This window comes from Camelus ferus, chromosome 19 (genome assembly GCF_009834535.1).
Source record: "Camelus ferus isolate YT-003-E chromosome 19, BCGSAC_Cfer_1.0, whole genome shotgun sequence".
NCBI lineage: Eukaryota > Metazoa > Chordata > Mammalia > Artiodactyla > Camelidae > Camelus > Camelus ferus.
In genome coordinates this window covers 37,230,531-37,257,622 of record NC_045714.1, presented here as the reverse complement: position 1 = coordinate 37,257,622, position 27,092 = coordinate 37,230,531, and the positions used below count along the sequence as shown (strand labels likewise).

General features: G+C 38.6%; 1 protein-coding gene across 1 annotated transcript in view; it reads right to left on the bottom strand.

Moving 5' to 3' along the window:
* LOC116658005 (60S ribosomal protein L29-like) overlaps nt 1–26,883 on the bottom strand; it is an 801,314-nt gene extending 774,431 nt beyond the window's left edge. Inside the window, exon 1 of the mRNA XM_032462187.1 lies at nt 26,731–26,883. Coding sequence (XP_032318078.1) covers nt 26,731–26,857 — 127 coding nt within the window. The 5' untranslated portion in view covers nt 26,858–26,883. The remainder of the gene's footprint in view (nt 1–26,730) is intronic.
* Nucleotides 26,884–27,092: the final 209 nt, after the last annotated feature.

Below are 27,092 nucleotides of genomic sequence, written 5' to 3'. Positions count from 1 at the left end.
TGACCATTACTATCTTCAGCTATCACAGCCTATTTGTATTTAATGTAATTATTGGTATGATTAGATTTAAGTATATCACTTGCTACTTGCTTTTTAAACATTTTGAATTGAGGTAAAATTAATATAATATAAAATTCACTGTTTTGTTTTTTAAATTTATTTATTTTATTTTTAGGGTTTTTTTGAGGGGGGTAATTAGTTTTGTTTATTTTTAATGTTGGTACTGGGGATTAAACCCAGGACCTCATGCATGCCAAGCACACACTCTACCATTGAGCTATACCTTCTCCTACCAAAAATACTCACTGTTTTAAAGTGTAGATTTATCCACTATGCTGTCCATCAGCACTATCTAATTCCAGAACATTTCCACCGTCTCAGTAGAAGTAGAATACCTATAAGCAGTTAGCCCCCACTTCTTCCTCATTCCATCCCTGGCAACCACTAATCTACTTTCTGTCTCCATAGGTTCAAAATTCTGGACATTACGTATAAAACGGAATCATACAATATGTGGTCCTTTTTATCTGGATTATTCCACTTAGCATAAAGCTTTCAAGGTTCATTTATGTTGTACCATGGATCAGCACTTTACATTGTTTTTTAATGGCTAAATAGTATGAAATATACCACATTTTGTTAATCCATTCATCAGCTGATGGGTGGTTATTTCCATTGTTTAGCTATTATAAATAATACTGCTATGAACATTCATGTACATGTTTTTGTGTGGACATAGTTTTCAGCTCTCTTGGGTGTATACCTATGAGTGGAATTGCTGAATCATATGGTAATTTTATGCTTAACTTTCTGAGAAACGGCCAACCTATTTGCTGCAGTAGTTGCATAATTTTACATTCTTACCAGCAATGTATGAGGATTTCAATTTCTCCACATCCTTGCCAACAACTAATGATGACTGATGTTCCCTAATGATGAATGATGTTGAACATCTTTTCACGTGCTTATTGTCCATTTATATATCTTCTTTGGAGAAATGTCTATTCAAATCCTTTGCCAGTTTTAAAATTGGGATATTTGCCTTTTTATTGTTGAACTGTCCTTTATTTATTCAGGATAATTGATCCTTACCAGATATATGCTTTGCAAATATTTTCTCCAATTTTGTTGTCATTTTACTTTGCTTATGTGACTTCTGAAGCACAAAAAGTTTTTATTTTTGATGAAGTTTATCCAGTAACTATTTATTGTATGTTGGATATTATGAAGGCAATGTTGTTGAGTGTCTGGATCTTGTTGTCTTCCTTACTAGTATTGAGTTTTGTTTAAGCAGGTAGTTTTGTTTTTTTTTAAGCAGTAGTTAATTTATTTGAGGATCATTTTGATCATTTTGAGGCATGTTTTCCAGTTTTGTTAAAGAAGCTCTAGAATAACCTTTTTGCTATTGCCAGTTCAGGCCTGAGGATGGTTTCCATAGGAGCTGTTGCGGCCATTTCTCTGACGTTTACCTCCAGATGTCCAGCTTCAGTTCGCAGGGCTTCAGGAGGCAGGCTGTTTTAGCTGTCAGTGATGCCAAGTCAAAAGGGTGAGAGAAAATGGGAAACATTCATGGAGAGGGTCATAGCCAGATAGTGGAGGCAACTAGAAGACCTTCAGAATCCGGGCTGGTTTTCAGGTTGAGACCAAAACTCTAAGGAAAGCGCTTGCTTCCACAGCACATCGACTAACATGGGAACCAGCATGGCCCCTGAACATGGATGAAACATGCAAATACGTGAAGCGTTAAGTATTTTTAGTGAAGTCAGTCACACAGAGAAAGACAGATATCCTATGCTATCACTTCTAGGTGGGATCTAAAAATAAAGACATCCATGAATACATAAATAACTACATTTTAAAAAGACACAAAGGAATCTATTTACAAAACAGAAACAGACTGGACTGGCAGACATGGAAAAGAAACTGATTAACACAGAGGACCGGGTAGGGTGGAGGAATGGGGTAGTGGGGGAGCGATAATTTAATCATTGCAATTCCTAAGGCAAGAGCTTTCTGAGATGTCTACTGAATGCCCAGGATGGTCAGCAATGTCTCTTCACTCTGGCTTGTGGGAGCCTGAACATCTCCCAGTGTGATCTCTGGCAGTTGTTATTTCCTTAGTAGTTATTCTTTGTTCAATCACATGGAATCTCACCTGATGTGTGTGTAGCTAAGTAGCTTAGTACTACTAGCAAAAGTAGCAAAGATTCAAAGGGATTCCTATGTAGACTTCTAGAGTTCCTTGTATGAACAGATATCTTTTCTGTGGTACACTGTCCCACAAATCCCAGCTACCTCACGACTTTGAATTCTAAACTGTTTCCTCACTTGGTGGGATCATCTAACTATGTTTGGCCCCCCTCCCTGTGGTGTAGCTGAAAATCACCTCCAAGCAGAAGGCAAGAGCAATTGTGAGGTTCACTTTGTTTGTTTTCCTTCTCTCAGGGTTCACAGTCCTGTGCTGTATGTGTCCAACATCTGAAGACATTTATTTCATATATTTTGTCCAGTTTTGGATTTTTTCTTTCTTTTTTTTTTCTTTTTGTGGAAAGGCTAAATGCATATTATTACTCCATTATGGTCATAGGGAAATCCTTTTTTTTTTTTTTTTTTTAACATTTTTTAATTGAGTTATAATCATTTTACAATGTTGTGTCAAATTCCAGTGTAGGGAAATCCTATTTTGTGTTTTGAAAAGACAAGTTTGGCTGCTGGAGAATGGACTGGGCAGGATGTAAGAATATAAGCAGAGAAATCTGTTGGGAGTCTATTCCAGAGTCCACGAAAGAGATGATGGTGGCTTGGACTTCTGTGGAAATACAGATAGTGAATGAAGGAACTAATGCTTATTAGCTAGAAGTCCAACAGGTTTAGACAAATATTTTAAATAATATACTTGAAATGAAAATAACCTCTTATTTTGCTTTCTACTTTTGTGAGTGTTCTTTTTTGTTGTTGTTGTTTCTCCTTATACATTCCTAGTGTGGGAGACAATTATTTCTTTATTTTTTTCAGAAGAATAAACTAATACCTGAATGGTGGAAACACTTGTCCAGTGTTCTGAAGAAACAATACTGGATCCCAGGTCCCCAGACTGCTAAGAGTTCTATAGTACTGCTTTCAAACTGGCTGGAACTATCATGCCAGATGCCATGGGAGTCTTTGAAGTCATTGGAAGCTTCTACTTATGGAGAAAATAGTCTCTCTTCAGGAAGTCTTTGTGTTGAAACTGAATATACCCTTCATACCTAAAACTGGGCTCATTATTATCCTTGAAAGAACTAAACTTATTTTATTATGATGGGTCTTTCTTCAAATGACTTATAGTAGGTTCTGGGGAAAAGGATTCTGTCCCCCAAAGCATGATGCTTCTGTAGTTTCCACAGTTCCATAGACAAGGGATTATTTTAATTATTAAAATGATTTAAAAGTCCATTATAATGGCCTTATAATTTCATATCCTAAATTTTCTCTCCTATTTTTCACCATCCTCTTGTAACTCAGTGAATAACATTCTTTTGATTATTGTTTTATATTAATTCACTCACATAATCAAAAGCCAAGACATGCTGTAGGCAAAACTGTGGATTGAATGGATTTTGCTCCTCTTCAATTTTCTTTTCTTCCTACTCTCCCATCCTTTTGCTCAGGCTGTGGTGTTTTGTTTTGTTTTGTTTTCTTTTGTTTTTTTCTTTTTTTCTTTTCTTTCACTTACAAGGTATCAGAATCTTTTATAATCAAAAAGACTGCAGCATGACACTTTTGTCAGACCTGGGCTTCAGTCTTGCCTGGCCTTCTGGACTGGTCTTGAGACTTTGAATAAACTTATTAGGGAGCTATACTAAGAGTAATGATCTCAGTGCTGTAGTAAGAGTTAGAGGTAATTATACATGTACAGTGTTTAGCACATTGCCTTGCACAAAGTAGGTGCTTACCTGTCTCTTCTTTCATTTTGTAAACATGGATGGAAGTAGAATTAGAATTGCTCTCAGTAGTTTCAATGGGATGTATGGTCAGTGGAGAAGAGTGGCACATAACTGGAATCAGTTTAATTCTTTTAGAGACTCTTATTCACATTAAACTCAGTTAAATCATGCTTCTTGCTTCTTTCCCTTGCAACTGAAATTACACAGTTCTTTATGTCTCTTATTTCTAAAATTTCTAGCAATGTTTTTGGCCACGTCAAGTATTTGTGCATATAAGAGAAAAAAATGTTTCCACAACAGGGAATCTTCCATGACTTTCTAGGACTGTATTAGGCACTTTGCTTCTATGTTCCTTCAGGGTTTTTATCAAACAGAAGATAATTGTTTGATTTGTCAACTGTCTTTCCACTAGACTATAAACTCCTCGAGAGCAGAAACTATAACTTGTTTATCTCTGATTCTTAAATTCCCAGCAGAGTCTTTGATGCACATTTCACATTCAACAAATATTTACTGAACAAGTAAGCAATAATACAATAAGTATCATGATAGCCTCTTATCTTTCTCCTGTGTACCACCTCCCCAAGTCTATTTATATGAATCTGATCACTCAACAATTCAACTGTTATTGACAGCCTGCTATGTGCAAGTCTACATACATAATGCACCGGAGGATACAGGGATGAAGAAGACATGGTCCCACCTGAAGAAAGTGATGAGGGTTATATAAGTTCAAGGATCACATTCTTTCTCTGATCAAAATTTTCAGTGGCTCCCTGTTGCTCATAGGATAAAATCCAAACTCTTTGGTATGATATTCAAGGCTTCTATAAGCTGACCCTAACTCTTTTTTTCCAACACTATCTTATATTGCTCCATACGGTATACTAGGCTTTAGTTCTGTCTATCCAGCACCCTTCCTAACAGATCCTTTCTCTCAGGCTGCGGTGACTAGTTGAGAGATGGGATCCTGCTCTTCTTGATCTGATTTTCTGAACAAAACCATTCTCCCTTTTGCTTAAAAGAACTAGAATGCTCAGTTATTGATACATAAATCCTCCTTTTCAACTGACAGCTTTCCTTACTTCCTCCTGCAAACGGCTGCTATTTCTGCTGGTACCTTTATTCAATTACTCTTTTGAAAGGCCTTCTTCTACAATCTCCACATATTAGCCCTATGATTCCTTCAAGGCCAAGCGCTAGTCCTACTTATTTCCCAAAGCTTGGTCCTCCTTCCTTATCCCTATCTTTCCCTTTACCAGTGTTATTACAGCTCCCTTGAAAATATGAAATCCCTTTTCTTGCTACTTGAAATATGCCACCTATTTTGTCATTTTCTTTTTCATAAATAGATTCCCTTTCTTATTGTAGAACTGGGGTTCTCAAAGTGTGATCTAAGGACCCCTTGAGTTTTCTGAGAACCTTTCAGTGGGTATATGAGTTCAAAACTATTTTCAAAATAATACTAAAACATTATTAGTGGCAGGTAAAAAAACTTGTCTTCTTACTAGATACGGGAGCCACCTACTCTGTGCTGACTGATTTCCCTGGACCCTTGTCCTCCCAATCCTGTGTAATAATGGGGATCAATAGAAGGCCTCAAACAAGGTGCTTACTAAAAATTTACTCTTACACACCAGTTTTTGCTGGTGACTGAGTGCCCCATCCCCTCGCTGAGAAGGGACCTACTTGCTCAGTAAATCCCCAAAAATAATCCAATTCAAAGACCCTTACATGAAAGACACGCACCAAAAAAACTGTCTACTCTTGGCTTTGGGGGCCTGCCTCAGTCCCAAGCCAGAAGAGGTCTCCCTTCCACCCTGTATTGTTTCTCAAGTAAACCCTGCTGTCTGGGAGACAGAGGTCCCTCGCAGGGCTACTTACGTGCCTCCAGTTTAGATCTCGTTAAAGCCAAGTGTTGATTACCTATGGAAGAGACAGTATCTCTTGAGGCCTGAGGCCCAACAAGGTATCCAGCTTTTTATAGCCAAGTTTTTAAAGTATGGGCTGTTATGACCTTGCCAATCTCCATGTAATACTCCCATTTTTCCCATAAAAAAGCAAAATGGAGAATACCATTTGCTCAAGACCTAAGGGCAGTTAATGAGGCAGTGGTCCCAGTTCACCCTATAGTCCCTAATCCATACGCTTTATTAACCCAAGTCCCAGAAAATGCAACCTGGTTCACAGTACTAGACCTAAAGGATGCATTCCTCTGCATCCAGACTCTCAATACCTCTTTGCCTTTGAGTGGACTGATCCAGATACTCATAGTGTTTACCAGCTAACCTGGACTGTGCTGCCTCAAAGCTTCAGGGATAGCCCTCACTTGTTTGAAAATGCATTAGCAAAAGAGTTGAGAGAATTAAAATTGACCAATGGCTCTCTCTTACAATATGTGGACGATCTCCTAATTTCTAGTCCCACTAGAGAGGATTCAAATAAAAACATTATTCAGGTTCTCAACTTCTGGGGGAACAAGGATATCGAGTCTCTCCCCACAAGGCCCAGGTTTCCATGCAATAGGTTAAGTACCTGGGATATATACTCTCACCTAGGACTAGAACTCTAGCCCAAGACCGAAAGGAAGCTATTATGACCCTCCAACCCCCTCAGACTAAGAAACAACTGAGGGCCTTTCTGGGGATGGCAGGATTTTGCAGGATCTGGATACCTGGATTTGGGCTTATTGCAAAGCCTCTTTATGAGGCCCTAAAAGGGGGGTGACCACAAGCCCCTAAACCGGGATAAAAATTATCAACAGGCGTTCTTATATTTAAAGCAAAAACTGGGAACCGCCCCTGCATTGGGTCTCCCAAACTTAGAAAAACCTTTTACCCTCTATATAGCTGAGAGGCAAGGAATAGCTTTGGGTGTTCTCACTCAAAAGCTCAGGGGCCAGCCTAGACCAATAGCTTATTTCTCAAAACAACTTGATCAGGTGGCCACTGGGTGGCCAGGATGTCTTAGGGCAGTAACTGCCACTGCTCTGTTAGTAGACTAGACCAATAAGTTTACCCTGGGACAGCCACTGGAAGTTCTAACCCCTCACCAGGTACAAGGAGTCTTAGAGACCAAAAGACACCACTGGCTGACAGGTGGGCGATTACTTAAATGCCAAGTCCTCCTACTTGATTCCCTAGACGTAACTCTTAAAGTCTGTCAAGTTTTAAATCTGGCCACTCTAATGCCAGATGCCCCACCCCAAGAATCCCTTATTCACTCCTGTGTAGAGACTATCGAACAAGTTTACTCTAGCCGGCCATATCTCAGGGATGAGCCCCCGTTCAATCCTGATGCAGAATGGTTTACTGATGGAAGCAGCTTTATACATAATGGAACAAAGTGAGCTAGTTACGCTATAGTAAACCTACAAACAGTTGTTGAGTCTGGAGCTCTGCCCTCCCAGACTTCTGCCTAAAAGGCTGAACTAATTGCTTTAGTAAGAGCACTCCAGTTAGGAAAAGGTTTAAGAATCAGTATCTATACTGACTCTAAAGATGGATTCCTAGTGTTACATGCCCATGCTGCCATATGGAAAGAGAGGGGACTGCTAACAGCCAAGGGGGTCCCCTATAAAACACCAGGTAGAAATTCTAAAACTCCTAGAAGCAGTCCAGCTTCCAAAAGAGGTTGCAGTCATACACTGCAGGGGTCACCAAAAGGGTGATTCTTCCCTTATAAAAAAAAACGCCCTAGCAGACAAGGCTGCCAAAGTTGCAGCCAGAGAACAGCCAGCCTTACAAGCTGCAGTTCTCCTACTTGATGACCAGCCTCTTCCAACAGTGCCATCCTATACACCAGAAGAGGTCAAGTGGGCTAAACATAGGGGACTAGGAAAAAATCTCTTGGGGTGGCTAACAAAAAGATAATAAGCTCCTCATTCCTGGGGACAAGTAATGGAAAATAATTAAACATCTCCATGGGTCCACTCACCTAGAGTTGGACTCCATGCTTATACTAATTTCTCAAGTGTTCCTAGGCAAGGGACTATCTAAAACTGTTAAGGATGTCACTAGGGCCTGTGAACTTTGCGCCTGCAATGACCCAGGGACTCACCCTATAACCCCACCTCTACTCCAGCCCATAAACATCGGGGAACTTATCCAGGGGAAGATTGGCAAATGGACTTTACTCAGATACCCCCATGTAAGGGATGGAAATACCTGTTGGTATTCATAGACACCATTACAGGAAGGGTAGAAGCTTTCTCCACCAGAACAGAAAAAGCAATAGAAATGTCAAAATTTCTGCTCAAAGAAATAATCCCAAGGTTTGGGTTACCAAAAAGCTTACAGAGTGATAATGGACCCACCTTCACTGCCAAGGTGACTCAACAGGTTTCCTCAGCTCTGGGTATTAACTATCGCCTCCACACTTCCTGGAGGCCTCAATCCTCAGGTAAGGTAGACAAAGCAAATCATGTTCTAAAAAGAATATTTGCTAAGTTATGCCAGGAAACTTTAGAAACCTGGGTCCCTCTCCTGCCTACTGCTCTTCTAAGAACAAGAATTGCCTCTAAGGAAATTTTAAAACTTAGCCCATTTGAAATGATGTATGGAAGGCCCTTTGTAACTTTAGATTTCTTGTTTGATGAGGAGACCCATAAACTAGTCTTCCAAATTGTTAACTTGAGCCAAGTTCAAAGAGCCCTCCAGGAATATGGAAACAAAGTGCTGCACTTTCCCACAGAGGAAGAAGTTAAAGTTCCTGTCCAGTCAGGGGATTTTGTCTTAATAAAAACTTGGAAGGAAGGGTCCCCTGAAGACCAGCTGCAACCAAAATGGAAGGGACCATATCAGGTATTACTAAGCACCCCAACTGCCATTAAGCTACAAGGAATTGCTAGTTGGGTACATCTGTCCAGAATAAAACCTGTAACTTACAAGCCCCAGCAGGAACCAGGAGAAACCTACACTTGCGAGGCAATACAAGACCTCAGGTACTTGTTTAAAAAAAAAACAACACCATGTAGCGATGATTACAACAGTTCATAATTGCTTAAATATATCCAATTAAAGCTCCTAAAATATTTAAATATACTGTGAAAAAGTAAGATGTATGTTTTCAGTAAAAGAGTTTCATAAAATACGAAAAAATTTCATGCATAATCAGGATTTTGAGAATTTAACAAATTCTAAAAGTTCTTTTTAGCTTCAGCTAATTTTGAGATGCTTTAAAGGAAACCTGAGGCATCTTAGATATTAAGTTAACTAGGATTCTTTAATATGTTAAGTTAAATATAATCAGTCATAATTCTAGTAATCACAAGCAAGTCTCTTTATTGATTGCATATGTTTAACTATGCCTTTTAAGTCTTTTTGTCGTTACAGACTGTCAAACTGTTGTTACAAAGTGCTTCATCTTTAAGAAAATTTATCAGAAGCCAGTGGAAACAGTGGGTTACAATAGCCCCACATCAGATGATGGCTATGTGAGGATTGCAGCCCATACCCTCAGCCCTCTGGGCGCAAAAACAAAAGGCTATTCTGCCCCTGGGGCCCCTAGATTGGACATTCAGAGATTTTTACTCCCTGATAGGCAGAGTCAACGCCCATACTTAGCCTGGAAGCAGTTTCAGAAGACGGATCTTCACCCCTCTGCAACCCCATAAGATTATGGGAGTAAAATCTCTGAGGGGGAATGAGACAGGAAGGGGGCAGGGCACAGCCATTCAAGGAATGCTACAGCAATTAACATCAAAATGGCAGAAGATTCAACCCCTGGTAGGCCTTGAGGTTCAAGATGGTGGGAGATTTAACTTCTAATAGAACTTGAGCTTCATTATATGCTCATTGTAACATATTACCATGGTGAATGACATGCCCACAGTCACCATGGCAGTCCCAAGGCTAGCCACAAAAGGTCAAAGAGTAGGAAATGGCCAACTTCCTAGGAATCCCAACCCCTTCCCCAGAGTAGTTAGACTGGTCCTTCCACTTATTAGTATATGAAGCCACCGAGCCCATAAAAACTGGCAACACGGTGCCTCGCAGCCACCGTCTACCCCTCAACCCCCCATTCGGAGATGTCCCACACTCTGTCTATGGAGTATTTATCTACTTTTAATCTGAGCACCCAACCCCCACACCTCGTGGCATTTCTCTTGCCTTTCAATGTATCTCTCTGAATAAATCTACCTTTACTCAACTGTGGCTTGCTCTTGAATTCCTTCCTGTGCAAAGCCAAGGACCCACACCTGGCGGGGCAAATCCCAGGGGCTCAACCGAAGTCTGGGACACAGCCTTTCTCAGGCCCCACATCTGTTCTTCCTGCATCAGTTAAACTAAGTATATTTACAAATTCTGCCTTCTAAACTGATCCTAAAGTTTACATTCCAAGTCTTGCAAGATAGCCAAGGTGTACAGAATGTAAAGTCATCACACTGATGTTTCTCTGTTTATATACGCTATGAAAATGCCTCCTTAAGACCATCTCTATAGCCCATGCTGAGTGTGAATGCATCCCTAGTGCAGTTTATTCTTCTGCTGGTGCCGCACTTCTCAAGATGGGAGAATTTTAAAGGAACTTATTTGTAGGTTAAGAAAGTTATTCAGTAGATTGAAAGAGATACAGGTTTTTAAAACCTGAGAATATGGTTTTCCTGGCTGATTTTGGCCACTTTCCATTACTTTTTCATTTTAGAAAATATAGTTTTCATAAAAACATGGTATTGTTTAAGTTGTAATAGGCATATTATTGTTACTTGTAAATGAAAAAAGAAATATTTAAACATTTTTTCATCCTTAATTTCTAATATGGTAAACATTAACAGATAAAACTCACATAAACAAAAGCTCTTTGGGATCTTCAAATTTTGCAAAGTGAAACTCGGTCCTGAAACCAAAAGTTGAAGAACTATTGTTACGGAAACGACAGGCCAGTCAAGAAACAAGCACCACTCGGAGGGTTGGAGTACTCAGATGTATTACGCCGGCGGGCTCAGAGGGGCTTCTGCTCCAAAGCTCTGAGCACCTTCAAGATGTGCACATGAGGTTTTATAGGGTAAAGTACAAGCTTGGGGTATTTGGCCAATAGGCATGGAACAGCTTTAGCATCATTATCATCACAAAAGTGGAGGCGGGGAGGCAGCAAACCAACATTCCAAAGCCAGATATGTATCTTTGAAAATCCAGCTGGCTAGCAAAAAAACATGAACAGCAAACCAACACTAATTAACCTAGATTTACAAGTTAGTCCAGCGGAACTCAGATCAGTATTCCAATACTTAGACTTGTGAGCCCAGCCCAGCCTCTCCTTCACATTCCTAGACTTATGAGTTATCTTGTCAGACCAGCCCGGTTTTTCCTTCACACTATTACTTTAGATTATAAGAGAGCAGGAAGCAGGTGTTAATATAATATCTCCTTGTGTCTCCACTGCCATGTACATTGTAAGATTTCAATAAATGTTAATTGACTGAAAATGTGGGAATTTTGAACACAGATGTCAATAAGTGAAACTGATTTTTTTAAGGGAAACATTTTGTTATCATCCTAAATGTTACATTTTTATTTCCTAGGTGCAACTCCCGAGCTATAATAACCTTAACCTGTTTCTTCTGCTGCGTGTTTGTGAATATAAAAACAATACTTTGGAGGGGGGTATAGCTCAGCAGTAGAGTGCATGCTTAGTATGCACAAGGTCCTGGGTTCAATCCCTAGTACCTCCATTAATAATACAAAATTAAAAATTAAATAAACTCCAATCCTTTACTGAACCTGAGGGTGGTGCTTCTGGGCTGTCATCATAGGGGATAAGGTATTATTCAGAAAAATTTGAACCCTATAGAAAGTTTGATGGGGACTGTTAATTTGCAAATGCTCCCACCATAAAATGAGAGAGCTTTAGGAGGGAAAATAGTGTCTTAAAAATTGCCCAAGATTAAGGAAAAACAGCTGCATTAAAGAGCTTCTAGGCACAAACTATTTGATTTTAATTGCATGGAAGAAAATTGGCCCCAACTGGTTTGTTAAAGATTCAGAAACAAAAGAACATCAAGGAAAAACAAATAATGATTCAAGAACTGTTTTAAAGCAAGACAATGAGATTCATTTCAACCTCAATTATCCCTTAAGGCACATTTTCTGAAAACAAGGGAACTATTTCAATTAAAGTTTTCTAAACCTGCCTTGGAGCTTTAGTTAAGAAGCTGCAAATATATCAAATTTTTAAAAATGGTCTCCAATAAAACCTTAATTCTCTCCCTTATTAGAGGATTTTGTATTTCCCTGTTCTTTGATCTGAGATTCTCATCATTTACGTATGAAAGCTTCTGAAAATGCCTGAGGTCTTCAATCAGTCTTAATTTACAGTCTTAGATTAAACAATAATCAAAGTCTCTCTAAAATCCCACGTTCATCAAGTCTTTGCTCTTTAGCTCAGGGACCAGAAAACTTTCTATAAAGGTTTTGTGGGCCGTAAGGTTTCTATGGCAATCACTCAACTCTGCTTTTGCTGGAAAACAGTCACAGAAATATGTAAAGAGGTGAGTGTAAACTTTATTTACAGAAACAGGAATTGAGGGAGGAGGGTATAGTTCAAGTGGTAGAGCACATGCTTAGTATGCATGAGGTCCTGGGTTCAATCCCCGGTACCGCCTCCAAAAATAAATAAATAAATAGACCTAATTACCACCACCACCACCACCACCCCCCCCCCGAAAAAGAAAAAAGAAACAGGAATTAGACCAAGCTTGGCCTTTCTGCTAAACAGTTTGCCCACTCTTGGTCTAATCAAATCCAAAAGCCTCACTCTGGCATCTCAGCAGAATATTCATCATTTGTTTCTGCCTAATCTTCTATTGTTCCTCAACATTAAATCTATTCTCTAAAGAAAAAAAAAAAAAAAACTGTTGCCTGCCATTCCAATTCTACGAGGATCAAGCCATTACACACAGCAGTTGCCCTCAGACAGTGCACCTTGAGGGGAATTTAGGATGGAGGAAAACAAGAAGCATTCTGTGCTTTGGATACACTGGCTCCTAGATAGTTAAGACATATATCTAAGGAAAATTTTCGATGACCCCAGATTCTTGCATCTTCCTATACATAGAAAAGCACTAAAGTCATTAACTTGAGATGTCTGTTCTTTGTGATTAGCAGTAATCTTTTTATGTTTGACTACATGTTTTTTCCCAGCAAAAAAGTTCATATATATCTTGACTCCTCCCTTGTCTCTTCAGAGCAGTTCTCAGAGCTGAGAGGCTGTCTCCCAAGCTTCAGTCCTCAGTAAGTTCCTAGAATAATACTTAAGTCACAGCTTTTAGGTTGAGCATTTTTATTTCATTTGACAAATTCAAGTGTCCCCACATTTCCCAAATGCTCTGCTTATCCCTGCTTATTCAGGATTTGCATACATGAATCCCTCACCAGGAATAGCTTCTACCCCTTATTCTGCCTTTCCAAGTCCGACCCATCCCTTGGAGGTCTGACTACACCTTCTTTATGAAGCTTTTATGGATAACTCCAACAAACATTCCTCTTTCCCTTTACTCAGTCCTTCATGACTATCCATAGCCCTTAGTATGGCAAAATATTCTGAAATTATCGTAGCTCATTTAGTCAATTACTCTACTATAACACTCCAACTTATAGTGGTCTTTAATTGTCTTGTTTAGATAATCTAATTCTTGCTATAGAGGGCAAGAGCCTACTCAGGATTGGATTTACTGAAAAGCTAATTAAACTTTCACTTTAGGGACCTTTACTTGCTCAGGTCCCTGTACTTAATTTTGTATTTATCATTCTCTATTTTCTTACTTAAAAAGGGCCTCCAATTTTGTAATAGCTTCAGGATCCACAAAACCTGGATCTGTCCCTGGGTTCACCACAGGCCTGGCAGAAGGCTGGTACAGCAGAGATTACTTTATATCTTAATCTCCATTTTCCTTGCTGGAAGGCTTGCCTCCAAGGTTGTTGCATGAGGGAGACATACACATCTATCTTGTTTAAATAACTGTTTTTGGAGTCTTTCTGTAACAGCAGGTTAGACCTTCCACTATAAGCTGGTCATAGTAAGTGCTCAAAATATTTATTGAACTAAGTGTCACCATTAACTAAGAAACAGATCAGTGCAGACCTGCTATTCAGAACCATTCAGCTCCTCATCTAACCAAAGCATTTGTGCCACATTTGCATTTTATAGAATAAAAAGTGATAGGAAATATTTACATAATAAAAGTATAATTGGTTATAACTGCATTTCGTGTTTTAGGGAAAGTGATTTACTTTTGGAGAATCTTTATGAAGCAAATTAGAGCAGTAGTTTGCATAGGTGGCCCCATTAAAATGGACCGCTTACTTCACTTGGGCACAACTCATCAATACTTTGCTTATCAACTCCAGGCCCAAGAGGAAGGAGATCGAAGCAGGGAATCTAGTGGTGTGTGTGTGTGTGTGTGTGTGTGTGTGTGTGTGTGTGTGTGTGTGTGTGTGTGTGTGTTGGAGGATGGGGAGGTGGGGAGTAGAGACAAAGAAAAGACTGTGAATGTTCAGTTAGTTGAATGGCAGGAAATATGTCAAATAATGTAGAGTGTAGCTAGGAGCAGCTATCAATCAGTCTGTTATTACTTCAGTGAGTAGCAAATGGTAAAACAGGGTAGGAGGCCATAAAAACAGATTGTCTATTTTAGTATCTAGACTGTCTATTTTAGTGAGCCCTAATCAGTTTTCCAGAAGAGAGGGAAACCCCAATGTCATTCCAGAGAGGCCTGAGTCCTGTATTTCATCAAGGGAACCATGTTGCTTGTTGAAAAAGATCAGTGGCAGCTATGAATATCATTCCATTTTAAAGAATGGCTATCTGTGATTTCTGTGTCAAGTTATTAAATTTAGTACATATTGCAATCTCCTCTCTTCTGCTACAAACCCCTAAAATAGTAGGTAAAATTATATATATATATATATATATATATATATATATATAAAATACATACCATATTATACATAATTTTATATATATATACACACACACACATATATATTTAAAATTTGGGGCTTTACTCAAAAGCAAGAAGAGGAAAAATAGCCAAGGACCAAAAATGGGGAAATTTCCTTCAAACAATAACAATAAATACCCAGGAATCCACAGTACCAAGTAGAAGCCAAAGCCTCAGAACCCACAGGAATCAGGACTGAACATAAGCCATGGGCAGATAGAAGCAAAAGCAGAACATACAGTGGTAAAAGCTGGAGGCCCAGTTAGCACTGCCCACTCATGAACAGAATCCCCAAAGAAAAGTACCTACCCAGAGCTTGGGCAGAAACAAAGTCCCTGCCTAACCACTCTGTTATGAAGACAATAGAACAAGGTAGTGAGACAGACTGTCGGGGTAAGGAAGAACAAATTAGATTGAGTAGTCTTGGAAGGCCAAAATGATGCTTGACCTGAATGGTAAGAAGTTGCCAGCCACACTAAGATTTAGGGGAAGAGGAAAGAGCAATTTGAAAGGCCCTAAGGCAGGAAAGAGGCCAGTGTGGCTAAAGCTTACTGAGAGAGTGAAGGAGTGGTAAGAAGTGAGATTAGCGGAAGAATGGGGCTTAGAATATTTGTAACTTTTCACCAATATGGCAGTCTAAACTGAGGCAAGACATCCCCGTGACCTAAGCACAGAGAAGTAATGGATAAAATACAAAAATACATTTAAATACATGGTTTATTTATAAAACAAAAGAAAGAAATCCCCAACTGCTAGAAATGAGTATCAGAGTGGTAAGAAAAAGTTGAAGCCAAAGCTGAAGCCAGATAGCTCCTGCAGTAAGCAGCACTGTTACAATTCCAGTCTGTGGCCTATAACTGGTTCTAACACCTCCATGGCTTAAGATCTTCCTTATCACTCTAGCTTAGGTGTTAGCAAGCTACAGCCCACAGGCCAAATTCAGCCCACAACTGGTTTTGTAAAAAAGTTTTATTGGAATTCAGCCATGCTCATTCACTTGCATATTGTCTATGGCTGCTTTCATGCTATAGTGGCTGAGATGAGTATTTCTGACAGAGATCACGTGGTGCACAAAGTCTAAAATATTTATTCTCTAGCTTTTTACAAAAAAAAATTGCCGACTCCTGCTCTAGCTCTTTCTCTAAAAAAAAAAAAAAGCTTTGTTGAGATATAATTTACTTGCCATAGGTTCACCAGTTTAAAGTGTACAATTCAATGGTTTTTAGTATATCTACAAAGTTTTGCAACAATCACTATAATCTGGTTTTAGGGTATTTTTATTACCCTGAAAGATACTTTATACTTAATAGCAATCATTCTCATCCCCCTTACTCTTCTGTCCACTCCCCAGCCCTAGGCAACCAGTAAACTACTTTTGGTCTCTGCAGATTTGTCTATTCTGGTTACTTCATATAAATGAAATCATACAATATGTAGCCTTTTGTATCTAAAAAGAACAAAACAACAACAACAACAACAAAACAAGTTCATAGATACAGAGAATAAATTGGTGGTTACCAAAGTCAGGGGGTGGGGGTAGGAGAAACAGGTGAAGGAGGTCAAAAGTTAAAAAGAAAAAAAAAGCAATTCCAGGGATAGTTTAACTGATTTACCACTGTACCATCAGAACTAAACTGTGCTTTTCATAGTAGGTAAGCAAACAATATTTGCTGAATCAACTAGCTAGTCAACTCTTGGTTAAAAACAACAACAAAACAAAACAAAAATGAACCAAGAAGGAAGGGATAGGGGAGTATAAGAAGCAATGGTGAAGAAAAGTCATTAAACATGTTCATAAATTGTGCTAGTTTATGAGACTAGCATACCCTTGTAGCTAAAATCTAACAAGGACAGTAAGAGAAGAAGAAAAAAAATTACAGACCAATCTTATTCACAAACATAGTTGCAAAAATCCCAAATAAAATATAAAAGAATCAAATTTAATTTCACTACCAAAAAGGATTATCATAGGAATGGCTCAACATTAGAAACTTTATTAATATAGTTAGAAACAACAGAATCATCTCAATATGTATCCAAAAAGTTAAATTCAACACCCATTCATGGTTTAAAACATCTACCTGCCATTGTATAAGCATAATCTTGAACCTCTGGGGGGATAATAAATCAGTGAGATATACACAGCCTTTGAACCTCAGATAGAAATGTGGGCTTAATCTCATAATTTCCCAATGATTGAAGTAGACAGATCTTTAGTGTAACCAAGAATTATTTCGTATAATAATGGTTTTGCATGAGACTGAAATTTTCTATAATAAAATGTTTTAAAAATTACCTGGAACATCTATAAAATATTTAGATTTCAGGCCCAATTCCAGAGATTATAATTTAGTAGATTTAATGTGGGATCCAAGTAAATACATTAATCTCTGCTATTAATTCTCTTGCCTGCTCCCAATCCCTAACCACTCCCCTCCCCATGCAGTTGTTCTTCAGATCACACTCTGAGAAGCACTCTAATAGAGTATCTGGTTCATTTCAAGTGATACTTTGAAACGAATATGTTCTTCATTACAGATAGTTACTCATTATTAGACATTTTGTTTTGATTTTAAAATAACAACCCTGGAGAGATCAACACTGCCCTCTAAGACAGACTACAGATCTCTCCCAGTGCTCCAGAGGCAGCTGAATTTCCAAGAAGTCTGTCAATGAACACATTTAGAAGGCATCCTATCCACCGTACATATTTAGATTCAAACCAGAGTTTGAAGAAAACACAGGGTTTTTGGCTAATTACCTTCCCTGAATTTCTGAACTGTGTATAACCTGCTCTTGAGCACTTTTCACACTTTGCCCTCCTTCTTTACTCTTCCACATACCACCTTTTCCACCTCCCCTCCACAGAGAGAACCCCATGCCCAAAATCCAAGGTAGGGATCTGTCTAGAGAGTCTATGCACATTTTTTTTTTTAAATTTAGTAAAAGAGAAGGAGCTATTAGGATATACTTTCTCTTATTTTCCAACTCTGACTTAAAGTCTTCAGCAATAGTCTCTGGAAGATCAGAATTCATCATTTTGAAGATAAGTTGTTATGCCCCACATCACAACCTTTCCTACTCTCTTCAAGTCCACTGCCCACCTTATTTGAAGCAGACGACTTTGCCTCCTACTTTTAAGAACAAAACAGAACCCCCTAGAATAAGCTCCCCTGAGCTCTTTCTCTCTCTTCTACTTCTCCTTTCTTTCAATCTCACTAAAAGAGGAGACCCTCCCCCTATTCAAAGCTCACCCTTCCTCTAGACGTCTTACTCACACCTTCTTGCTCCATCTTTTCTCTCTTTTCTATACTCAACTTCTTTCTGGAAATAGTAACTTTGGCCTGGCTCTTAGTCTCGTCTTTTCTATTTGTTGTTTTCTCCTTTCCCCTACCACTCTCTTAAATTCCAACCTATTTCCCTTTCCAACAAAACTTCCCCTCCACCCCCCCTCAAATGCCTCTCCTCTACACATACCAGTCTTTCCTCAATTCTTTATAATACGTCTCTCATTCTTCCTTTACCACTCTTTTCCCAAAAGATCACCTTTCAAACTGGCAAGCCAGTGACTCCTTTACACTCCTCATTTTCCTTGGCATCTTTGCAGCATGTGGCGCTGCTGACCTCTTCTTTCCTAAAACACTATCCTGCCCTGGTTTCTATGACATTACTCTCTCCTTGTTGTGTCTCTCTGATGGCTCCTTTTCAGATACACTTGATACAGCATCATGAGCTGCCAGCCTCCAAAATGTTAGCATGGCCAAAGGCACCAGAGCACCTAACCTTTTAGGGTTTTTGTGAAGGTTAAATGAGATAATGCATAGAAAGCAGTTGGTACTATGACTGGCATACAGTAAAAATCATTCAATAAATGGTTGGGATGATGATAATAATGAGTTCATTATTTGCTTCTAGCTTCATATATTCTCTTTGAGTGATCTCACCCACTCACAGTGCTTCAATTCCCATATACAAATTGAGGACTTTTAAATTAATATTGCCAGAATTTGAGATGTCATTCAAGGTACATATCTTCCACTGCTTATCAGACATTTCCTGATAAAATTGGGTACTCTTACAGCACCTTTTACATGGCCAGTAATATTATACTCTGGAGTTAACATCGTAGTCTTTCTCACTACTAATGAGTCTCCATGTGAAGCTCATTCTCACCAGAGAACAAAACCCTTCTACCACACAATCAGATTAAGGGTGGATAGGGTGGTACTTTGATGACTGGCTCTTGAAAACTATAATATATATTCCTAAGGTCATATGCCTTCCCCAATCCCACTTCAGAATCACTGCTTGACTGGAAGCTCACCAATGACATTTTTTATGAATTCCAGTACAATTACAATTTAATTGTAAAATACAATTTAATGAAACCATATTTCTACTTATGTCAATAAAGTTGGTCTTAAACATTAACTTTATCAGTTTATGAAGTCCTAGTCTATGCCTTCTTTCTTCACCTGGGCATGTTCCACAAGCCCACTGGCAGTTAATGGACCACCAGTTTCTGCATGCATGCTGTAAAACCTATGTAGACAGTCTCTGAATATGTGTAAAAAATGTTCCTAATTGTTTGTGGAAATGAATATATACTCTCAGTGATTTTATTTTCTGGCAATTATCAAAAGAGGTCCTATCTTTTTTGCAGAAATGGGATACACTGAATGCTCATTCATAAAAGAAATTGCCACATATTTAAGACATCTAGAAAACATGTCCATTCTTATGCATTCTAGTGAGTATTATTGATGCTAAATGACATAATTTTAATAGCCTTCTTTCTACACATAATTATCAATTGAAAGTTTTCATGAACATTAATAAGCTAAAAATTAAAATTAAATTAAATTAAATTAAGTCCAGCTAAGACATAAGAGGGCTACATCCAAGGCAATGGGGATGAAGAACGGGGTAAAGACTTTCTGTTTATCACTAGCTTTCAGCCAAAAACAAATGTACCAACAAACAGCAAATATCTCATATTGAGAAGAAATGTTTCTGGCTTCTGAAAATATAGTTTCTTTTCAGTCTTGACGTATAAGTGTATGACAACAGATTTCCAGACTGATGGGCTGTTATTAAATAAAATTTTAAATGAAAATTTCATTCACTTGAAAATATATATTGAGCTATGTAGTAGGCACTGTAGAGAGGAAAGAGTCTCTGCCTTCTGAAAACTTGGAGGTTAATGGGGACCACAGATTAATAAACCAAGGAAAGGAAGGGCAGAGGCAACAGCACATGCAAAGGCACAGAAGTCAGAGATAGGACAGCTCTTTCCACAAATACTTCTATGTCGCTAGAGGATAGGAGCAGTTGTGAGGGGAGATATTAAGGTTGGAGAGAGGGGAAAGGGTCAGCTATGCCATACTAAGAGACTGGATTTTATTCAGTGAGCAGTGAAGAACTCTCTGATAGACAAGAAAAGGAAAAGACTGATGGGGAAGTAAATCAGAGGTAAAGAGATTAGTTGGAGGCTATTATAAACGTCCAGCTAAGATATAAAAGGGCCAAACCCAAAGCAGTGGGGATAAAACTTTGTTTCTCACTAGCTTTAAGAAATTGAATCATGATGTACCTTGATGTAGTTTTCTTCCTGTTTCTTGTGTTTAGGGTTTGGTAAACTTCTTGATCTATGGTTTTATAGTTCTTATCAAATTTGAAAAATTTTCAGTCATTATATCTCCAAATATTTTTCTGTACCCTCCTTTCTCCTTTGGGGACTCCAAATATACTTATATTAGGTCACCTAAAGTTGTCCCACTGATACTTTTTTTATTTGTAAGTCTTTTTTCTCAGTGTGTTTTATCTTGGATTGTTTCTACTGCTGTATCTTCAAGTCTTTATCTTTTCTTCTGCAAACTTTTAATTTGCTGTTAATCTCATCCAGTGTATTTTTCATATACAATGTTGTATTTTCATCTCTAGAAGTGAGACCGAGGTCTTCTTAAATATCTTCCATATCTCTACTTAACATATTCAATCTTTTCTTTAGCTTCTTGAACATATGGAATACAGACAGTTATAACAACTGTTCCAATATATTTGTCAACTAATTCTATCTTCAGTGCAATTCTTGATTTGCTTCTATTAATTGATTTTTCTCCTCATTATTGGTCATTTTCCTGATTCTTTGCATGCTGATAACTTTTTTTTTTTTTTTTTTTTTTTTTTGATTCCAGACATTGTGAATTTCATTTTGGGGCTGGTACGCTGAGAACTAGGCTCTCTGTTCTTTTCCAGTGGTACTTTCCCCAGCTTCAGGTAGTTTCCTTAAATTCATATTCTGATCAGTATTTAGATGAAGCCTCAATGGAGACTCTTTGTAGATCTCCAGAATGTTCCCTCTCTCTATAGTCTTCTTCTCTTCAGAATGCTGCTCTGTGAATTCTAGGTGCCTTGGCCTTCCCAGATCTCCAGCTCTATCTTCTTAGTTCAGGGAAACTGTTGAGCTCCACTTGGCTTCTCTCTCCAAAAGCAGGACTTAGAGTTAAAACATATCATGGAAATAAAATCAACATGACTTGATAAACAATTGGAAAGGGAGAAATGGAGGATGTTGACATGAGGAGAATGATGGTATCATTCCCCAAGTTGGGGGATTCATGAACAAAAACATAGACTGGGGCTAGATAGAAGAGAGGAGATTAGGAGCTTGGTTTAGGGCATGTTAAGGCTGAGGTCCTTATGGACATATACAGCTGAATTTATTCTTCTTTTGCTCCAGAGGGAATAAATGAATTAGAGGGTGCAGATTTCAGAGGCATGCACTCATGAGTCTGAAGCCATTGATTAAGTCATCCAGGGAACATGTACTGAAAAAGAAAAGAGGATGGAAAACAGAAGTATGGAGTACTCTTAACATTTAAGGTGCTATAGAAGAGGGAAAGTCAGTAAAGAAACTGAGGAGTACACAGAGAAGGATGAGGAGAGCCAAGAGAGACTTGTCATTAAAGCCAAGAGGTAAGAGGAATTTCAGAAGGAAAGAGTATTCTGTAGTGTCCAATGCTCTAGAAAAGTAAGGCATGATAAGAACAGAAAATTGTCTTTTAGCAATTATAGCAATTTGGAGGTCACTAGTGGTCTTTAAGGAAAAATTAAAAAAAGAGTGACTGTCATTCACTTGTTCATTTGTTTGTTCATTCATTCATTCAATGGACACTTAAGTACCAGTGTCTAGTGATATAAAGATGAATGAGAGCCTCTTCTCTGAGGGAATTCCCTGTCTAACACACAACTGTTGAAACAGCTTGGTAAGTGTTAAAATAGAGTGACATGTGAAGGACTTGTTGGTAGCATAAAAAGAATGTCAGAGAAGCTTCCTCAGAGGAAAAACTAGAGTTGAAATCCAGAACGAAGAAGAAGTCATCATTTTGGAGAGGGACTGGATGACTCAAAACAGGAGGGGTAAAAACCCAAGAAGTGGGTACTTAATCTTTTGAATTCCTCATGCTATTAGGCTAACAGAATTGGATCTAGCTAGGATTCTTGGTAGATCTTCAGGAAATAGAACCATACTCTAAAAGAACTGCTGAAGAAATACCAGATCTTAAGGGTAGGGCACTTCCAATAATGAGAAGGATGAAAAACTGTTTATAAATAAATGACTCCTCTGTTTTGGAGTCCTTACCTTACTGACTGGTGCTAACATTGTTCTATCCCTAAAACATTTACCTCCTAAATCTAAAGGTGATGACCTTGTCAGTTCTAATCCTGTCTTTCTAAAGTGACCAATTTGAGTTTCATATCTTACTATGAGTCAGAAAAAGGAAAGATTTTTCTTGTACATCTGAAGATTTTTTTTACAATTAAAATATTACTTTACGCCCATATTTTTGGTAACTTGCTAGATACAATTTTCACTGACAAATGTGAATGTACTGATTCCTCAATTTTGAACTTCTTGTTAAAGGATGGGGTATGAGAAAATGTAAACTATTCATGGAATATGATGAGTAAAGCTTGCAAATCAACATATTCTTTCAGACACTTTTTTTTTTTTGCATAAAAGAGCAGACAGTCAATCCTAACACATTTAAAAAAACAGTTTAATAGTAGAATCTCCAAGTTACCCCATATTCCATCTACTACACTTAACTCCAAAGTAGTCAGATTCCAACAAGTCTGAGAAGGGAAGATAAACCAAGACAGCTTAGAAAGCAAGAAAAATCCGAACTTTCTAATGAGACTTCTTTTTCTGGGACTGTGGCGTTAAATGCCTGTCTGACTCAGCTTCAGGGAGAAGAAGGAAATTGTCAATAGCTCAGAGTTACCGCATAGGAGGCATAAGCACATTTGACAAATGTTTTTCCAACCTGGAAGAACAGCTATTCTCTCCTCAGATGCTTTCTAGTCAAAGTGAATTACTATATCCCTTTAAAGAGCAACAGCTTTTCTGCAAGGGAGAGAACTGGTACCAGTTTCCAGAAAGGAAGTTTAAATTTTGTAGAATCTAATACATTAGGAGAAAGGAATATAGTCTGCACTTCAAAGTGTTTTTTTTCTAGGCCTTCACCTACTTGCTTAGAAACTTTACTTCATCCAAATCTCCCTTCCAATGCAGATGTCTGTGAGAAAGAAGGACAGCACAAAGACGTTTTTCCAATAGTAATTCCCAAGATGTGAGCTGCCCAGAATGACGAAGTGCAGCCCTGCTGTCAAGTCCCAAGACAGTCATGGTCTGAGTTCTCTTGACACATGCTTTTATGCAGTTTTAGCAAAAGAAGCCTAAATTTAGGAATAGGTGACAAAATTCCATCCTTTGTACCACATCCTCTTGTGCTAAAACAACCTCATTCTCCCAATCATACATGATTTGTGTATGGGTTGTAATTAATTCCAGTCTGTCTAAGGCTAAGATAATTAAAATATAACTGGGTTTTTGGTTTTTGTCCAAACTGCTATTTATCCTAATATTTGAATGGAGGTGACAATAGGTGCTTCCTGTGATATGAAGAGGCATTTCTAGAAAAAGTTGTAAAGAAGATTTGAAAAGGGACTGAGTATAGTGAGAACACACTGCCAAGTTGTATGACAGAGAAAGGAATGGCTAGTTTGGACATTTTTTCAGACAGTATTCAAATTGGTACCTTAGTAGCTGAGGTTCAGGAGGCTCTGAAGAGGGTATTTTAAATCTAGAAGTTAGGAATGCAAATGGACATGGTTTGAGATATTGCTACTTCTACTGTGACTAGAAAAGTTACATGTGGGAATTCTGGTATAGGCTGGGAGTAGACAGGAAGTTGTTTGGAAATAATTATAAAAGCATGATGTGTGTGTATACCCATGCCAAACTAAAGTAATATGACTGTGTCCATAATTAATTGCCTATGGGTTCAATGATATTGCTTATGAGGAAGAAGGATTGATTTCAAAAAAGCTCTTTTTCAAAATCTCCTTATTATCAGTCTAGAAAATTTAAGCGGCAAAAAGATACTGTTACAGGATGTTAGCTAGGAGAATTATGGTATGAACATGTCATTAAATGTTAATTAAAGTAGCACCAAATAGAGACTTGGAAAGAGGGAGGAAAGGGCATGTAAAGGCAGAGGGGAGAGAGCTTTTCCTGGGCTTTTCTCTCAGAGGAGTGGCTGGCAGGGGTCTGGAGGATATTGTTCATTCCAGAGAATGCAGAGAGGCAACAGATATAGAAAAGACTAGGAAGATACATGGTGCTCCGATCCCAGTGGTTCTAGGGAACAAATTTAGGAGGTTCCAGTTTGGTCTGCCTGGGAAGCAGATGAATATGGAATTTTATGGCTTAACTTTCTGATTTCTGACATTTATTATGCCTCTGATCTCACTATTAAGGGAAAAAAGGTGTCAAGTTACAAAACCTGGCTAAAATGCAAATATTAAAAGAAACAACTTCAAGTGTTGGTCATTAGCCAATCACCAAGTATAAAGATTATAGGTAATACCTTTTCCAGCTTTTTTTTGAAGAAGCCTGGGTATGAAGAATGTTTACAGTTCTTTATAATATGAACTTTAAGAAGGAAACAGAAAAAGTGGATGCCCCCTCATTATCTATAAACTGTTTAAAATTCGTTAGCCTGGTATTCAAGGCCTCCCACGACCTGGTCTTAACCTCTCCAACCTTATTTCTATTACCCTAGACTAGAGCAATGATGAGTAACTTTTGGTCCACTAGCCTCTCAATATAATTTCAAATACAGCCTTTCAGCTTGAAGGGTCTGAGGAAGTTATTTAATCTGCCATGAAGGAAATGTTCTTGTCTTATTCTAGCTTGATATATTTCTTTGGTTGAACCTTTACCACCCTTTTGTGAAAATGTGGGCTCCATAAGGGCAGGGAATGTATCTATCTTGCTCACTGTGTATCTCCAGTGCCTAGCACAGTGCCTGACACATAATAGACACTCAATAAATATTTATCAAATGAATGAATGAATGAATGCATGAATAAAAGAATGTAAGACTGTAGGACTGGAATGTCCAGACAGTGAGTGGGAGATGGGAGAAGAAGAAGTACTCTAGACCGAACAAGAGTAAAGGTTGAGGCAATCTTAAAGATGATGTTTTCTGAGGCTTAAGGGTGAATCAGCTTTATGGGCATTTATTTATAGAACAAATGGTCAGAGCTAAGAAAGGGGCAGAATTAGAACACTACTCAAGGAAGATTAACATGGCAGTAACCTGAAGGACGGATTAAACTGGATGAGGCTGGAGCCAAGGAACTGAGTAGGAGAGCCTGGGAGTAGTCAGTGACCATGAGAATAGACCAGACGCAACTTAATGGAGAGACACTGCAGAGGTGGAATCTATTGTTCCTGAAAAGTGACAGAAGAGTCAGAGATGGCTCCAAGGTGCCTGGCCTGGGAAACTGTCACAAAGATGGTGATGGCAATAGGAGTAGCATTAACACAAGTAGGGAACACAGGAACCACACAGGTTACCAGATCACCAGGAAAATTCACATAGCAACAAAAACTATGATGGAGCATCAAGAAAAACCCAAATATCTAAATTTTAAGTAATCCATCTATAATGATATACCAAATAAAATTTATACTAGATCCTTAAATTAGATTTTTCCCTCCCTGAATCTCCTTGTCCTCACCAGGGACAGATTAGCCCTGATCTCAGGTAGCTCTGTTTCAGTTGTTAGCAGTTATTTCAGCCTTGACATATCCAAAACACTTAGCAATTAGTCAGTATGAATTATAAGGACAGAAGAAATAAGAGAAGCATATTAACTGAGCTTTACCTTTGATCTGCTACATGAGCCTCTGATGAACTCCTTGATAATCCTTTTCTGGCTCAGGGCTGTAAAGATGATGTTTCCTCTGCTTAGACTACCTTTTCTCCACTCCTCTCAGGTCTAACTCTTACTCATCTTTCAGGTTTCAGTTTAAATGTCATTTCCTCACCAACTCACATCTAAAATCTCCACTGTTATTCTCATTTATAGCAACTTGTTCTTTCCCTTAATAAAAGTTGTCACAATTTGTTGATTATATGTTTCTTTATGTATTTATTTACTATCTAACTCCCACATGACTGTAAGTTTCATGAGGGCAGGGTCTATATTTTATTCTCCCACTCTTCACCTAGCATCTGACAAAAAGCCTCATGTTCTATATGTATCTGTTGAATGAATGAACAATTAATCCCAGGTCTCACCTGGGGATTAATTCCTGCTATGTTTTCTAGTTATTTTATAAAAGAATTTGGAGGTTTTTTCCCTTCTGGTCCCAGGTGCTTCAGGATCTGCAGGCCCTGGCGCAGACATTGCCGAGTCCAAGAACCACACCACGCACAACCAGTCCCGAAAATGGCACAGAAACGGCATCCAAAAACCCCAATCACAATGATATGACTCTCTTACGAGGGGTGGACCCCAAGTTCCTGAGGAACATGTGCTTTGCCAAGAAGCACAACAAGAAGGGCCTGAAGAAGATGCAGGCCAACAACGCCAAGGCCATGAGTGCATGTGCTGGGGCTATCAAGGTTCTCATAAAGCCCAAGGAGGTCAAGCCCAAGATCCCACAGGGCCACAGCCGCAGGCTCAGTTGACTTGCCTACATTGCTCACCCTAAGCTTAGAAAATGTTTTTCTGCCCTCTTCGCCAAGGGTTTCAGGCTCTGGTAGCCAAAGGCCAAGGCCAAGGCTTAAACTAAGGCCAAGGCTGCAGCTGCAGCTTCGGCTCGGGCTCAGGCTCCCAAAAGCTCCAGAGTGGTGGCCTTCATCTGT